The following is a 16242-nucleotide window of genomic DNA, read 5'->3' on the forward strand; positions in this document are numbered from 1 at the left end:
GGGCGGCTGCACAAACGGGTTTCCCCCCCCCCCCCCCGCTTTGCCTCCGCGTCCTGCCGCACGGTGCGGGGCTCGGCGGAGTCGGGGTGACGCGGGCCCGGCCGTTAGCCGCGGAGTTTAACGCCCGGGCAGAGGAACGCAGGCGGGTTAGGACGGAGAAAATAAACGCTGGATTATTAATAAATGTTGCTTTAAAAAGTGCAGGTGCGCCGCTGAGGAAACCACAGCGGCACAAATCACAGGAGCGCAAGGGAGTATCTCGGAAAGCTGCGTCCCTCTTCCCCCTGCCTCTTGAAACAGGCCCTGTTCGGAGGGCTGACGGAACTGGCGATAAAAACAGGGCACAAAAAAGACTTTTCCCCCCACCCCCGATAGCAGCACCCTAATGCACGAAGAGTACCGAGCCCGCTGCGGGGGCGGAGCTCCGCCTCAGGCCCCGCCCACACCCCCGTCCCTGGCGCCCCTCGGGCCCCGCCCACAGCGCCGCCGGCCACGCCCCGGGGTGGGGATCACCGCCCCCGCCTCTGCGTGGCGGCCCCGCCCCTCCCGGCGCACGCGGCGGGCGGTACCCTCCCGTGGCCCGGCGGCCCTCGCGCGCTCCGCTCCCGCGGCGTCCCCGCGCGCGGCCGCCCGGGAAATGGCGGAGCTGGAGGTGGGGCGGCACTGCGGGGTGGCGGGTTGCCGCCAGCTGGGTAAGGCGGGTCGCGGCGGGGCCTGGCGGCGATGGGCGCTGCGAGGCGGCGCCTCCCCGCCGGGGCGCGCTCCGTGCTGGTTAATCCCCTGCTTTTCCGTTCTTCGCGCTTGCTTGCCTTCACTGATCTCGGGAAATGATGTTAAGAAAAATGTAACCTTTCAGAAAGAGGCAGCAGAAAGGCATGTACTGAAAGATTTTTGATGGGACCGCGCGTTCTTATAGATGAAGTGGCTTAGATCTTCAGGAGCTGAGCTTTGTAGTCCAGTTGCAGGGTGGGCCATTAAGATGAAATCCGAAGGATGGAGAAATGGATTAATGGCCTGGGGGTGGGCATCTGCTGCCGCTGGTGATGTGGCTGAGTTCAGCAGACAGTGAAGTGATTCTGTCTGTAAGAACCGATTGCAGTAGGTGGGGGATGTGTGCAGGCACTTAAGAAGTACATGCAATTTGAATTATGCAAGGATGGTATGTGTGATACGAAGGATAGAGAGGAAGGAGCAGGGTTATCAGGACTGACAAACAGAGGAGATGCTGGGTCTTTAGATGATTTTGGTAGATGGAGCTGGTAAATGTCCTTGTAAATATATCTACCCCAGTGATACAGGAAATCAAAAGTTAATAATGTAAAAATTGAACTAGAAAATATTAGCAAAACAAGGACCATGTTTAACTGAAAACAAATCTCTGTTTCAGATTTTCTCCCCTTTGTATGTGATGGCTGTTCAGGTGTTTTTTGGTAAGTTCATAGAACTGTAGACTATCTCAAGTTTGGAGGGGCCCATAAGGATCACCGAGTCCAACTCACTGCTCCTCGCAGGACTACCTAAAACAACCATATGACTAAGAGCATCATCCAGACACTCCTTGAATTCTGACAGGCTTGGTGCCATGACCCCGGGGAGCCTGTTCCCGTGACTAACCACTCATTTTCCTAATGCCCAACCTGACCTTCCCCTGACGCGGCTTCATTCCATTTCCTTGTGTCCTACTGCTGGTCAACAGAGAGGAGATCAGCACCTCCCCTTCCACTTCCCCCCACGAGGAAGATGTACAGTGCAGTAAGGTCACCCCTCAGCCTCCTCTTTTCCAAGCTGAACAAACCAAGGGACCTCAGCCCTTCCTTGTAAGTCTTGCCCTCAAGGCCTTTCACCATCTTGGTCAGCCTCCTTGGGACACACTGTAATATTCTGATGCCCTTCTTACATTGAGGCACCCAAAACTGCACACAGTACTCGCGGTGGGGCTGCACCAGTGCAGCACAGAGTGGGACAGTCACCTCCCTCGACCGGCTAGCTGTGCAGGGCCTGATGCACCCCAGGACACCGTTGGCCCTTTTGTCTGCCAGGGCACGCTCTTGACTCGTATTCGATTTGCCATCCACCCACACCCCCTAGATCTCTTTCTGCAAGGCTGCTCTCCGATCTCTTGTTCCCCAGTTTTTTTGTATAACCAGGATTATTCCATCCCAGGTGGAGAATCCTGCACTTGCTCTTGTTGAAGTTCATACGATTGGTGACTGCCCAGCTCTCCAGTCTATCCAGATCTCTCTGTAAGGCCTCTTGTCCCTCAAGGGAGTCCACAGCTCCTCCTAGTTCAGTGTTGTTGGCAAACTTACTCAGTGTACATTCAATTCCTGTGTCTAGATCATTTATAAAAACATTAAAGAGCACTAGTCCTAAGATTGAGCTATGGGGACCCCCACTGGTGACTGGCCACCAGCCTGATGTAACCCCATTTACTGTAACTCTTCCAGCCCGACCCATCAGCCCATTGCTCACCCATCATATTGTAGACTTGTCTAGCTGTGTGCTGGACTTGTTGTCCAGAAGGATACCGTGAGAGACAGTATAAAAAGCCATGCTAAAATCCCAAAATGACACACCTACTGGCTTCTCTACGTGAACTAGATGGGTGACCCTGTCATTAAAGGAAATTAAGTGGGTTTTCCTGTAAGATCTCAGTGTGGCAGTTGTGTAGACCTATATGTTGTATAAAACATTCTGTGACTCAATTCAGATACATTTACTTAAAAAATAATTGTTTCATTGAACTTGCCACATTTTTCCCAAGCAGCTGTTGTGGAGGTTTGAAACCAGTGGGAATATCTCTAGAATACAGGTAGATTATTTTGGAAGGGATCTCATTTAGACCCTGTTTTGTACTGGGGTTTTTCTGGGGGGTGGAAGGGGAGTATTTTTTCATGTAGAAAAAAAAATTGAAGTTTCTTCCAAGGTTCAAATCAGGGCATGCACTTTGATTTACACTTCACATTATCTGAGGGCAGCTGAGATAAACTCAGATAACCTGAGGGCAGATTTCACTTTAACGTGTTAGAAGCCTTCAAGGGATTTCTGCTCTTGTGGAAGGTGATTAAAAATCCATTAAAACAGACAAATTCCAGTTGCTTCGAGCTGAATTCTTAAGCATGACAATGCTTTTATTCTCTTGGAATAGTTTGTTATCTTGGGGCATAAATTCCAAGAGCTAAATGTTTTACATAGTCAGGACGACTATGATCAATCCAGTCAAGATGCGAAATGCATAGATTAGGACAAATTTTGGAGAAGATAAATTATTTAGTTGAAGTGTTCCCATGATAAAACTTGTCAGATCATTCTTTAAACACTTAAATGTTTTCACATGCAGCTTTCTTTTCCTGAAATGTTGATAACGATGTGATATTTTCTTATTTTGTCACAAAGCCTTCAGCACAGGAGCCGGGATGCTCATGGATGTTCTGAGGTAATCTAATAATATATGACTAATTTAAAATTCTGTGCAATTTAACTGTTTATTTTCAGATTAGATATATACACATAGTATATAAGTATGAATTATTTAACTGAAAATGTGACAAACTTAAAGAAATGAATCTACTCTTTTTCTGCCTGTCAGAAGTAAATTGAGTTTAAGTGGGATGATGGTTCCTTTTCTAACTCTGAGGAGAGAATCACTGGACTAGTTTTGCTCATAAAATGGAGAGCTAGCACATTTCTTTTGGAAAGCTGGGGTGGTCACTTGTATCTGTAATACCTGTTGATTTACACAAAATATTTTGTACAAATGCCTAGGTGAATACAAGAAACAATTCTGTGAAACCAGATCAGCACAGATCTTACCCCTGCTCATACAAGGACTGCAACAGAAAGGAACTTTTGCCAGTTTTATGTCCTTACTGTAAAAAACATTTTTGCCTAAGGTGAGTGGAACAGTGTTTAAACATCAAGAGTCGTTTATTAGCATATGGAAAAGGTAATAAAAGTTTTACACTGTCACTTACAGACACCGGCATCAATCAGACCATGAATGTGAGAAACTGGACACACCAACACCTCGAATGGCTGCCACCCAGCAGCTAGTTAAACATATTATAGGCAAGTACAGTGGGTTATATATTCTACAGTTTTCTTCAGAAGGTTATTTGAGCTTGTGACCTCCTCTGAGAGTTCAGGTTTGACCAAACAAGAAGAAAGGATGAGGGTTCCTTGTTTAAATAGCCCTGAACTCACATGTCAGCAGGTAATACTGTTCATCTAGACAGACAAAACAAGAGTAGCATATGTTTATAAAGAGAATCTTTAAAGATTAAGCTTAGGTTTCTTTCAGAATTACTGTCTTGTTCTCATTCTATGAGTACTATAAGGTAATTAACTGTACCTAGCCATTATTATTTGCATATTAATTCATGTGCAGATAATACAATTGTATTGTGTTGGGTGCGCACGCCAATCTGCTGGGATTATACATACACATCCAAGACAGCAAAAAAATGTGAGTCTACAATGTAATGTTTGCAGCTTTTAAACAAGCTCTAGGACAGGAAGGAGAATAAACAACACTGCCTGACTGGACCCTGGGGTTATGTGTAGAACAGAGGACCTGAAACTGTTGCCATATGAATACTGTGATGGCCACAGGTGTAGAAACTTGGGAATTTGTATCTATTTGGCTTTTTCAACCTGTGTTTACCTCATGGTAGTGTTCATCTACTTTTCAGTGTAAAGGAGTTTGGCTGGAACTGTAACAATTCCAGATATTCTTGAACAGGAGTACCTGATAGGACCTCAGGTGGACATGAAAAGGACATGAAAGGGATGGGAACTTAGGACATACAATGAGGCCCGATAGGCTAATTCCAGGATGTGTTTAAGAGACAGTCTGAATCACCACACTAACAGGAATAATATTGTTCTCAGATTCTAAAAAAAATGAGGAAGCAAAAAGCAAAAAACGTAAAGGAGCAAAAAACAGTGAGACAGCAGCAAAAGTGGCATTAATGAAACTGAAAATGCATGCGTGTGGGGACAAGTCCTTGCCTCAGGTCAGTCATGTTTGCTTTCATTAACTGAATTCTCAAAGGAAATGGGAAGTTTTCTAAATTTCTTGTTCTTCATCTAGGTTACCTCAGTTTGGTTTTGGATCTAATTCTTCAAGTCCACGTGCATTTATACACCTATTTCAGCCTGGTACCCAAAAACAATCTCACTAGTCTTATGTCTTTTATAAGATGTCTGTGTAGAGTTAGGAGCAGTCAGGTCAAATTCCTTTATTTTATAGCAAAAATTTTTTGCCTGCCGTATGGCTGTCACCCAACACTGTGGGGATAGGCAGGTTCTTTTGGAGATCCTTAGTGGAATGATGACGGCATTAAGTTGTAGATAAATTAAAACAGTATTGTTTTAACAGACTTTTATGATCAGCACAACAGAAATGTAAGATCAGAGTATCACAGAATTTTTATAATCGGAATCGGTATAGCACAATTTTATAAGTAGCATAGCACAGAATTTCAGAGCACAGCTTAGCTTATGGGTCCTAATCACCTGGACCCTCTGCAGATCAGGTCAAATCTTTATACTTGTCTTGCAGTATCAATATCATATTCATCACCTAGATTCGAAACTCATAAAAGAATATGCGTCACTCAGTCCTCGGAGGAAGCAGATGACTGTAAAGGCATCCCTGGCCACTGGGGGATCGAAGGTTTTGCAGTCCAGCAGCAGTTCTGGTCCGTGTCCCACCTAGTGCTTGCAACAGCTTGTTTTTATGGCCAGGGTTTTGTGTGCTGCTGCGCTTCCCTCTTCTGTGACAGGGTCATCACCACTGGGTTGGCCAGGTACCTGGAACCTTCAAGGCCGGTCGGGAGGGGAGTAGCCAGCCTGGCGTCCAGGGACATTGAAGCTGATAGGGACAGAGAAAAGAAGTCTGCGTGGTGCTCAAGACCTTCAAGGCCATCAGGAAGAGGGGAGAGGGGACTGATCTGTGCCCAGTTTGGTCACAGAGAATGTCTGTTTGCCATATAAAATGGTGTTGGTTATACTAACCATACTACCAGGGGTCAGGAGCCCGCGGTACCGGTCACTCATGGGCAACCCATCACAGAGGGATGCTTCCCCTGCTCGGTACTGAGAAGCTTCTGACGCAGACAGGACACAGTTTGCACAACTCTGTACCAGTCCGATTGAACCTGTCTCATACGAAACTGAGCTTTGTGTTCTGCGAAGCTCCATTCGTATTTCTGCTACTCAGATTTAATAGACATTTATTACATTTCTGCCTGAGGTATGAAGGGCCTCGGGTCAGTTGTTCCTGCCTTTGGGTTGGAAAAAGGTTTTGTCAGTTGCTTTATGTTTCTTTCAGCCTTTAATTTCTTTGATTGTTGAAGTATTTCAGAGATTCCATATTGTTTTTCACTACCGTGGCCAGTCAAACACGGTGTTCAGGTCTTTTTTCACACATCAGGACTATGTTGGGTATGGAAACAACTTGATTCTTTCATCTTGGGTGTCACTTTAGATCTGTACTTACGCACCCTCTTAAAAGAACTGCATTTAAACAACTTTTCACCACATCGTTATGTTGGGGCACACCAAGTTTAGGCCTGTTACATTTATTTTATAATACTGAAGACATTCTACGTGATAGTGCTATTGTTAGGTCTTATCTTACTAAAGTACATTTATTTATTATTTTTAAAACAACTACAGCTATTACATTACTCAGTCTTCTTACGGATTTCTTTTTTTATACTTTTTCATGCTTAGAAATTAGATAACTCTGCATAGGCACAAGTCATAATACAAAGAACTGCTTATAGCATTCTTCACAGATAGTACCACTTTAATAAGTATGTACTGGAGGGAAAGTGATTAATTTCAAATATTGTGGAACATAATTTAAAAAATCCACCCTCAATATATATAATAAAATTTTTAAAGTTGCTTCCTAATTCAGAAGCCAGTAAGCTCTAAAAGGTATAGCACAAATTGCTGTATGCTAATTTCTCTTACTATTAATTTTCTCATTTTGATATCATTGTTTAGTCATCTAGAATAGCAGTAATTCTAACAAGATAAATTAAACCTGTTAACCTTCATAATGCCTCCTTGGCACTTTTGTTCTCTCATCACTATATAGAAATGGACACATTTTTCTTGGGGGTGCACAGCAAAAGGACAGGGGCAGTGGGCACAAGCTGCAACATATGAAATTCTGATTAGATAATAGGAAGAAAAATCACAATGAGGGTGGTGGTCAGACTTTGGAACAAGCTGCTCTGAAAATTTGTGGAATCTTTGGGATGTTCAAAACTTGATTGAATCTGACTTGGAGCAACCTGATCTACCCTTATAGTTAGGTCCAGCTTTAAAGTTCCCCTTTGATCATTGGTGTGGACCACATGACACCAGAGGTTCTTCCCGACCTTTCTTATTCTATAATCAGGAAAATCAGGCTATCTTAGAAATATCTTTGCTCTGACCTCTTTGTTGAGATTAGCTTTCTGCAGATGATTGCTTCTTTTGGTGTCAGACCTGATACGAGTTACCCCTCTGGAGACTGAACAGCTCAAAACAGGAGGGCCGTGCTGTAAATTAGTGTTAGTTATTGTGTCCCTGACTGACAGGTATTTTCTTGGGTATGGCACAGAAATTCCAGGAGGCATATTCCATAGTTAGGGATGCAACAGCAGAATGAGCTGTTTTGTGAATTCAGTTCCAATGAACTGTGGGAGACTGTCTCGTCATCCTTAGAACTGGAGGAGCAACTGTAGGAAGGTGCCAGGGCACAGATAAGCAGTTGAGTGATGTTAGTGTTTGTCCATAATAGGATGGCTGTTGTGTTTGCTGTTTTGCAAGTTGTGGTCATTTTACATTTTAGCAAGATTCAGGTCCTGCTTTCCATGTCCCTTTGTAATATTCCTGGATGTTCAAGATTTTTTGGTGTGTGTGGAGAGCACTGAAATTTTGAGGAAAATGCACAGGTTGAAATTCAGACTCAGTTTTATAAACATAGCTGGGGAAAAAGTAGTTCCATATTTTTATAGAGAAGACATATTAAAAAGAAGGCTTCTGTCTTGTTTGATAGTCTGGCTTGGACTCAGGAAGGGTGGTCTGAACTGATGAATATACCAGTCAAGCTTGCTCTGTGTCTTCTGTTGAATGTCAAAAAGAAATAAATGTAAAGAAGGGATTGTCTCAATCCTGTTCAAGATCTCCCACACACACACACCCCATAGGTTACTTTTGGAATTTCTTAAACAAATGTTTCAGTCTAGTAGATATTGAAAGAGCATTTAGTACCTAAAAGGAGGAAGAACAGGATAAAGGATTATCTGGCCGTGACTGGAATGTTGGTTTGTGAAGCAGCCGTTTCTAGTGTGGTGAATCGTTCTATTTTAACTGTCTTTACATTACAATTTGAGACATTAAACTGCTGCCAAAAGCCAGCACTGCTTATTTAAACTCACCTTTTTCTCCCCAGAACAGTCATTATTGTCTAGTAAACCTAGGGCAGACACCTTTTTATGCCTGTCTGTATGTAACAGTCTAGCTGTCGACTCTGGCGAACATACTGTCCATCACAGAAGTGCCTGCAGCACATAGATATGACTTGATGATCTCAGTCATTTATAATCTGCAGTAAAATGGGGCCTTCGTCCTGATGGAATAGAACTAGTTTCAGTTGATAATTTTTGCATTGAACTTTAAGTTTTTACTGAAAATCTATTAGATGTGTATGACTGGCATTATGTGTTTTATCTGTGAATAATTTTTCGTTTATTTTTTATGTTTTTCTAGACAGAAAGAATTTACTTTCAAGTATTTTTACCAAGGGGGAACAAAGAGAAAAGCAAGCCCATGTTCTTTTCCAGTAAGTGGAGTATTGGCAAAGTAGTAGATTTTGCAGCTTCCTTAGCAAGCCTTAAAAATGATAACAACAAATCAACATCCCAGGTAAATCAGTAATAAGAAACATTTTCCAGGTTGTTAGGTCTTGATTTGAATTTTTTTTTTTTTTTTTTTTTACTCTTTTGTCCCTCTCCCATCCCACTTCTTACATCTCAGATAGGCAAATCTTGATGTTAATTTCTGTGCTATTTGTCTTACAGAAATTGAGATTATGCCATACTGCCTCTGGAGAAGCCTTGCCATTTGAGCACACCTTGGAGACATGGCTATCTGATAAAGACTATCCATTGTACAATGGTGGAAATATAATTTTGGAGTATCTTGATAATGATGTTCTATTTATAGAAGATACAGAGTCATACTTTAGTTAATCAGTAAATTATCACAAATAAAAAATATATAATAAAGATAATAAAGAGAACTTTAAATTATCATTTTCTAATTCTTGTGTAAAAGAAGAAGAAATATGGTAAGAGAGAAAGAACAACAGTTCAACTAGAAGCATTAGCATTCAACAGCTTGCAATTTCATCCTGGCCTTTCTGACCTGAAGTAAATCTGTTTTTTCCTCTTCAGCAGTCTGCAAGATGGACTTACCAAGTTTTAAAGCAGTTGTTTACAGTGATTGTGTGTAATGAAGTTATATGTCTGGGTGCATAAGTATGACCTATAGAATTAATAGCTTTCTCAATTATGTCTTGAAATTGTTTGGTGCTCATTAAGAAGATTGTTCAGAGTATCAGTAGTTGATGTATTCCAGTTTTTGGATACAAGTTGGTAGATTTCAAAGCTGGATTGTAAATTCAGAGTGAACATAGCAAGGAAGAACTGCAAGATTATCACAGTTATAGCTGTTTTGCATTACCAAAACATAAAAACATGTAACATTGCACACAAATATTAGGGCCAACGCTTTCCTAACCATACGCTCTTATGTGTAACCAAGGAGCCTTGCTTCATCTGCCTTCAATGGGCCTGTTGCAACCTAAACTCATTCTGCAGTGGCCTGTCTCTAAGCTAGAGGAGTAGAACCCTTTCAAGATTAATCCCTACAATTTGCTTTCATCTGTTTACAATTATTCAGCCAGTGTTCTCCAACTGGGAGGAGCTCTAAAGGCAATCCCACAGTGACAGAACAGTGTACAAACAGGTGTAAACAGCAGTGGAAAGCACAAGCCTGAGCTCCATCTGCAAGGCTGTGGTGTGTTCCTACCGCTCCGTGGTGCTGTGCAGTGTGAAAGAAGTACTGAGGCAAACTGGTCATCAGACACTGAAAAGGCTAGCAAGATTTTCAGCTGCAATCAGTGCAGCATGTAAGGAGGATCCATTGCTACTGGAAGGACCTAGTGGCTTGTAAGCAGGGTGCAGTATTCAGGCAGAGGTGGAGAAATCTGTTTCCCGCAGCCTGAGTCACTGCTAGATCAGTGTGATTCACCTTTCAACGAGTTTGAAAAGAGAAGAGCTGCCTTTCTTTTTCAGGCAACTATCTTCATGTGCTGTTCCCAAGTTCGCAAGGACGTTGCAGCTTATACGTGCGCCGTGACTGAACATACTAAGCAATTCCCAGAGGTGTAACTGGGCCACAGGGAGACTGAATGTCTACATTGTTCAAAAATGTCAATATGATGCATTGCAGGGACATTGTCCTGCCATTGCAGGACACAGAAGTGGGGAGAGACTCTATGGGGAGGGCAGGGGACATAAGGCTAAGGAGTATTGCTAGTCCTGTGAGAAATGGAGTTTTGTTCGGAGAACTGACATGAAGCAGAGAGGTGCACTCTGACCTGCAAGTGGAGGTGGACAGTGCACCACGGTCACCTGGGCATTCACAAATCTGAATCAAGGCTCATTCAGTTACTCTGTTCACTAACTGAGAAAAACCATCCAGGTCTTCCTCTAGTACATGCTTGCCTAAAGGGAACCATTGTCCACTGGCTATAACACTACATTCTGGTTCATTTGTACTGGTTTGAAAACAAACAGCCATGTATGATATGCCCACTGGAGACACAGCTGCAATAAAACTAAAAAATCACAATGTAAGAGGAGTCTGCCTATCATCTTTTTCAAAGGTATTCCATTGGCAGAACAGCAATGTTGTCTTGTTCAAGCGGCTGTAAAGTATCATGGGTTTTGGTACTACCAAGCAGTATACCTTTACAGCAATTTAGGAATACCTGTAGGATTCTTATATATTGATTGGACTTGCATAAAACCCCAAAACATCTCAGCATGTGCCTGTTAATGGTTCTTATTTTGCCTTACATTACCCTTTACTGTAGTTTTAACATAACTTAGTTATTGATAGATTATTTTACTGGATGTGGTGTGGACGTCACAGAAAGCAGGGTGCTTCTGGTTTCCATGAAGGAAAGGGTCCTCAGTGGCTGAATGTTTTGGAAATCTTTATTTCCTGGCACTCAGAAGTATACATGTATGTCTCCACTTTCCCCTGTCTATCTATCCAGCTGTTTGTCATCTCCCTTTCCAGCACAAGAGGAATAGTTCCCTCTTCCCTTGTTATTTCTTTTCCTCCCTTTCCTCTGCAATTCGCTATTCACCTTTCTTTGCATTTTAGGCTGCTGTGGTAAGAAATACGCAGTAAGAGGCCACCGTCACTGTGGGACAAGTGAGTTGCAGAAGAGCCCTGAACTTGCTCCCCCTGCTGTTGTTGCAGAAGCCAAGTGGTAAATACTGCTATAGAACAGGGTCTCTTTTTTTCAGCAGAAAATCCTCATTCCCTACTTATCCCCTTCCTTCTGCCCCGTTTTTTTCTGCCATAGCAGTTTCAGGAAAAATAATTAACATTTGTTGTGGATAGAGAGAAGATAGACTTGGGATGCAGGAAGTAAACCTTTGGGGAGATCTCAAAGGTTTTCCCAGGAAGTTTGCTTTCATCAGTCACCAGTTATTGCTAAGGGCTAGCAGCCTGTAAATGACAGTACAAATACAGCGAGTCACAGTTGATAAAACTCCAAAAAGTTTTCACATTCGCTTTCATCTTATTCCAGGAATGTGCCTGGGATTGTATATAGAAGCTCATTACATTTAGTTTTCAGAAACTGAGAAGCAAAATCAAATCAAGCTAGTCTGACAGGTAAATAATTGAGGAGAGGTGAAAACTCTGTCCTAATCATCAACTCTAGGAATAAAAGCAGAAACTTTCCCAGAGCTTTAGTATCTTACCTAGGCTAGAATTGCTCACATTTTAGCTGTTTAGGCTCTAGCATATCTTTACTTAGCATATAAAATTCTTTGTTTTTCTAAAGCTTATTTTCTTAGCACATTTTCATAGGGAAAGATAAACAATTGGCTTGAAAAAAATAAACACTTTGGAGGAGATATCTGACATTTGAAACCACTGTTAACTTTACAGGCTTATGTTTAGAAGTTGATGAAATGTTTCACTTCAAAGTTAATAAATGTTAAACTCACTCTGAGTAGATGCACAGAAAATGCACACAATTACTTAACTGAGAAGAGGAATTTGTCAAAATAAATACTTAATGATTTTATAATAAACAGTACTATCAGCCAAACTATTAAAATAGGTGAATATCAAGCTTTTTGGTTGTTGTATCTGTATAGTAATATTAGAGAATGCACAAGGTCAAGGATTTGCAAGCATTTTACTGCTGAGAATGTTCTTGGTAGCAGATCCTGGCCTTGTTCCAGTTTAAACACTGCTACAGAATTGCCTGGCATACATTTCTGATATACATAATGCAGTTTGAGAAGGGTTATATTAACATCAAGAGCTCAATTTTACTTGGATATGTGACTTGTTAGATCAGCTGGGAAATGCTGTAGCAATCAAAAAATAATACATCACGCTAAGAAAGCAGTCAGTAATCTCTCATACTTTCATTTTCATCGGTTTCAGGAGGAGTGAGTGAGCGGCCACGTAGTACCTAGTTGCTGGCTGGGCCTAAACCACGACGGTCCTTTTTGGCACCCAGCATGGGGCCCGAAGGGTTGAAATAATGACAGATCTGATCAGAGTGTGTTAAAACAAATCTGTTGTAAGTATTCATTGTATTGGCTTAATAGTCACTGGTCACAATGTTGACTGATTTGTGCTCAGAGTTGTTACTAGAGCTGTGTGGTGTAACACCTTATTTGCTCACTGTTGTGCTGGTTATCAGCACTGGAGTCTGGATCAAGAGTATTGTCATGGTTTCAGCCTGGTCGGCAGCCAAACACCACGCAGCCACTCTCTCCCCCTTCTCTTTTGGCAATAAGAAGGGACAGAGAGCCAGGCTTGGGGTTTGAGATAGGGCCAGGATGGGAAAATCACCCATTATGGTCATGAGCAAGAGGCAGACTCGTTACGGGAAGAAAAAAAAGAACATACATTTATTACAGACACTAACAACACCTAACAGAGTAGGACAGTGAGAAGCATTGCCACATCTTGAGAACACCTTCCCCCCACCCCTCCCTTCTTCCCGGGCTCACCTCTGCTCCCAATATCTCTACCTCCTCCCCCCAGCAGCACAGGGGGCAGGGAATGGGGGTGCAGTCAGTGCTGACTCCTCTTCCATCTTCGGTGGGGGGAGCTTCTGGAACTTGTTCCTCCTGCTCCATCATGGTCCCCCTCTCACAGGAGACAGTCCTCCACAAACTTTCTCCAACCTGAGTCCCTCCCATGGGCCGCAGCGTTCCCCACACTGCTCCATCATGGGTCACTAACTTTCTCTGACTGGAGTCCCTCCTATGGCTGCAGCCCTTCCCGAGCTGCTCCAGCGTGGAACACCCTCACATGCTTCAATCCTCCCAGTGCTGAATTACAGCAGCAGGGCTACCTTTTCCCACAAGACCCCGGCCTTCTTTGGGCACAGCACCTTGATGATCCAGGTGAAAAACACAGGCCATAAATCAGTGTCTGCTCCACCGTAGATCTTCATGGGTGGCCGGGGGGGGCCGCCCTGCCGTCTCACCACAGGATACAGGGGGGTCTCTGCTCCGGCACACCTCCCCCCTCCTTTCTTCCTCCGTTCCTCCACTGACCTTGGTGTTCATGCAGCTGCAGCAACTCCTCCTCACAAGTCCAACTGCATGTCACCACGTCCCTTCTTAAATACGTTATCGCAGAGGCGCAGCTGATTGGCTCAGTTTTGGTGCAGAGGTGGAGCTGACTTGGGGCTGGGGGAGCTTCGAGAAGCTTCTCACAGGGAGCCACCCTTATAGCCCCCTCTGCTACCAAAAAACCCCACCACTCACTCAAACCCAGGACAGGTATCATTCTGCTGTGCTGCATCACACTGATTGTGAGACCAATCTGGTATTTGAAGTCAGCATTGCCATCATCTCTGTATCTCATGTGCCATTTTCTGGTCACTTAATAATTACACTTTTTACCTTTTCTCCTTGGGGAACCAACCTATGGAAAAGGCATCTTCTCACATCTTCCCCTTCTCCGCTAGGCTAATTACAATAGCGTTTGAGAATTTTGAAAATTTTGAATATTCTTGGGATGCTCAAACCAGCATGATCCTATTGCTATGTCTGCTGAATGTGCTTCAGGTCGTTTAGTGTTAAAAAACTAAGAATACCACCCAGAGATTGACCTCAGTGACAGGCACTGCAGCTACTCAGATCCTGGCAACAGGCACTGCAGTTACTCCAACCTCTGTGACAAGCACTGCAGCTATTCAAACCCCGGTTAAAAGCATTGCAGCTACCCAAACCCCAGCTGTGGGTGATGCAGCTGAACCAGAGAATCTACCAGTGCCATTATCAGTCATCCCTATACAGAAGAATGAATGGGCACAAAAGTCAGCTAATTTAGTAAAGAACAAAGCAGGGCCACCACGAGAACATGAGGAAGAGGCAGAATATGAGGTAACCACTCCATCCCTATCCCTGAGTGAGCTGCAGGAGACGCAAAAAGATTTCAGCCAGCATCCAGGTCAGCACATTATCACCTGGCTTCTCTGCTGGGATAACGGGGCCGGTAGCCTGGAATTAGAGGGTAGGGAAGCCAAGCAGCTGGACTCACTTTCTAGGGCAGGGGGCATTGACAAGGTGATAGAAAAGGGGCAGAAATCCTCAGCCTCTGGAGGTGACTCCTGTCAAGTGTGAAGGAAAGGTATCCTGTTAAGGTGTTATATGTCACCCAGGCAAGTGGACCACCATGGAGAGAGGTATCCAGTACCTGAGGGAATTAGCCAGGCTAGAGATGATTTATTATGATCAGGACAACGCGCAGCTACCCACAGATTCAGATGAAGTCGAACACACATGACACATGTAGTGGAAATCTGTATGGATCACACCATCGTTGTATGCCAACTCATAGGCAGTACTGGCCTGGAAATACGGAGATTTCAGAAACACTGGTGGTGGATGAAGTGGCTCACCAGCTCTCCAATTCCTGCTTGTAAGGTCATGCACTGGCTTATCCAGGTGCAGGAGCCCTGCACAGGAGATAAATTGTGGTTCAGATTAGGGAAATTCTTACACTTATGAGGAGAGAATTTCAGGCATTTCTGTTTGTTTTACTTCTGCTGATTTTAGAATCAATGCAGAATTTTAAATGCCCTTATAGAGCCTGTAAAATACTTGCTGTACTGTTAAGAATACTATCGACGACGTCAAAGAAGCTACTTTCCATAATGCTGGTACGCTACAATACAGTTTGTACTGAGGCATGTTTGGCAGCTTGCCTCAACAAAAACTGAATCAGAGCCAAAGTGCCTCTTTCAATGAGCTGTATGGTTTTAGTGTAACCTTGTGAAGAATGACTTGCAAAATAATTAATAAAACCACACCTTATCATGTTTGCAGTTCTTTAATTACTCTGAATACTTCGAAAAAACAGGCTAATATGACTATTCCTGTTTACAAAATGGGAAGGAGGAATTATGAAAAGGCACAGTGACTTATTCCACACAACAGCACTGCTGGGAATGGAAACCATATCTTCACTCATGTGGAAAAGACAAAACTACCTCCATTTGGCTTTGAACAAGTGCCAAGCTGTGGGCTGGACTGGCACTGGGAAAATGGGGTAAGGCTGCTTCTTTTGGTGATGTAGATATTTTATGATCATTGTAAGTCACAAAGCAAACTACAACCCTTGTCCTGTTTATAGCAGATCATCATTTTACATGTGACAGTAAATTACCTCAGTTACAATTTGTGAACATAAGACAACACCTCAGTGTTTTACCTTTACTTGATGAAATATAATAGGTCAAAAGACCACAGAGGAAATGATGAAACTGATATCAGTCAGCCTTAGAAAGCTTTTTTCCTCTGTATAACTTTAATTATAGCAATCTTTGAAAAATTTGAACTGTAAATTGTTTTCATAAACCTTTATTTGAAAGCTAGGGAGTTTTCTGGAAAAACGTGC

At 43.1% G+C, this 16242-nt stretch overlaps 1 protein-coding gene across 1 annotated transcript; it reads left to right on the top strand.

Annotated features, from left to right (window-relative positions):
• The first annotated feature begins 571 nt into the window (after positions 1–571).
• Positions 572–10925, top strand: ZFAND1 (zinc finger AN1-type containing 1). Its single transcript, XM_033007934.2, has 8 exons — positions 572–692; positions 1388–1430; positions 3397–3436; positions 3766–3893; positions 3977–4068; positions 4891–5015; positions 8773–8928; positions 9084–10925. Exons 1-8 carry the CDS (start codon positions 638–640, stop codon positions 9252–9254), a joined length of 810 nt encoding a protein of 269 aa, XP_032863825.2. The 5' UTR covers positions 572–637; the 3' UTR covers positions 9255–10925.
• Positions 10926–16242: the final 5317 nt, after the last annotated feature.

Source organism: Tyto alba, unplaced genomic scaffold (genome assembly GCF_018691265.1).
Source record: "Tyto alba isolate M040663 unplaced genomic scaffold, T.alba_DEE_v4.0 Super-Scaffold_9, whole genome shotgun sequence".
NCBI lineage: Eukaryota > Metazoa > Chordata > Aves > Strigiformes > Tytonidae > Tyto > Tyto alba.

What these genes read in the sequence shown, in the direction of transcription:
- ZFAND1 (XM_033007934.2), top strand. Translation starts at nt 638, where the DNA reads ATGGCGGAGCTGGAGGTGGGGCGGCACTGCGGGGTGGCGGGTTGCCGC. An exon ending in GGCGGGTTGCCGCCAGCTGG is followed by an intron (nt 693 to 1,387) that starts GTAAGGCGGGTC and finishes TCTCTGTTTCAG; the next exon opens with ATTTTCTCCCCTTTGTATGT. An exon ending in GGGACAAGTCCTTGCCTCAG is followed by an intron (nt 5,016 to 8,772) that starts GTCAGTCATGTT and finishes ATGTTTTTCTAG; the next exon opens with ACAGAAAGAATTTACTTTCA.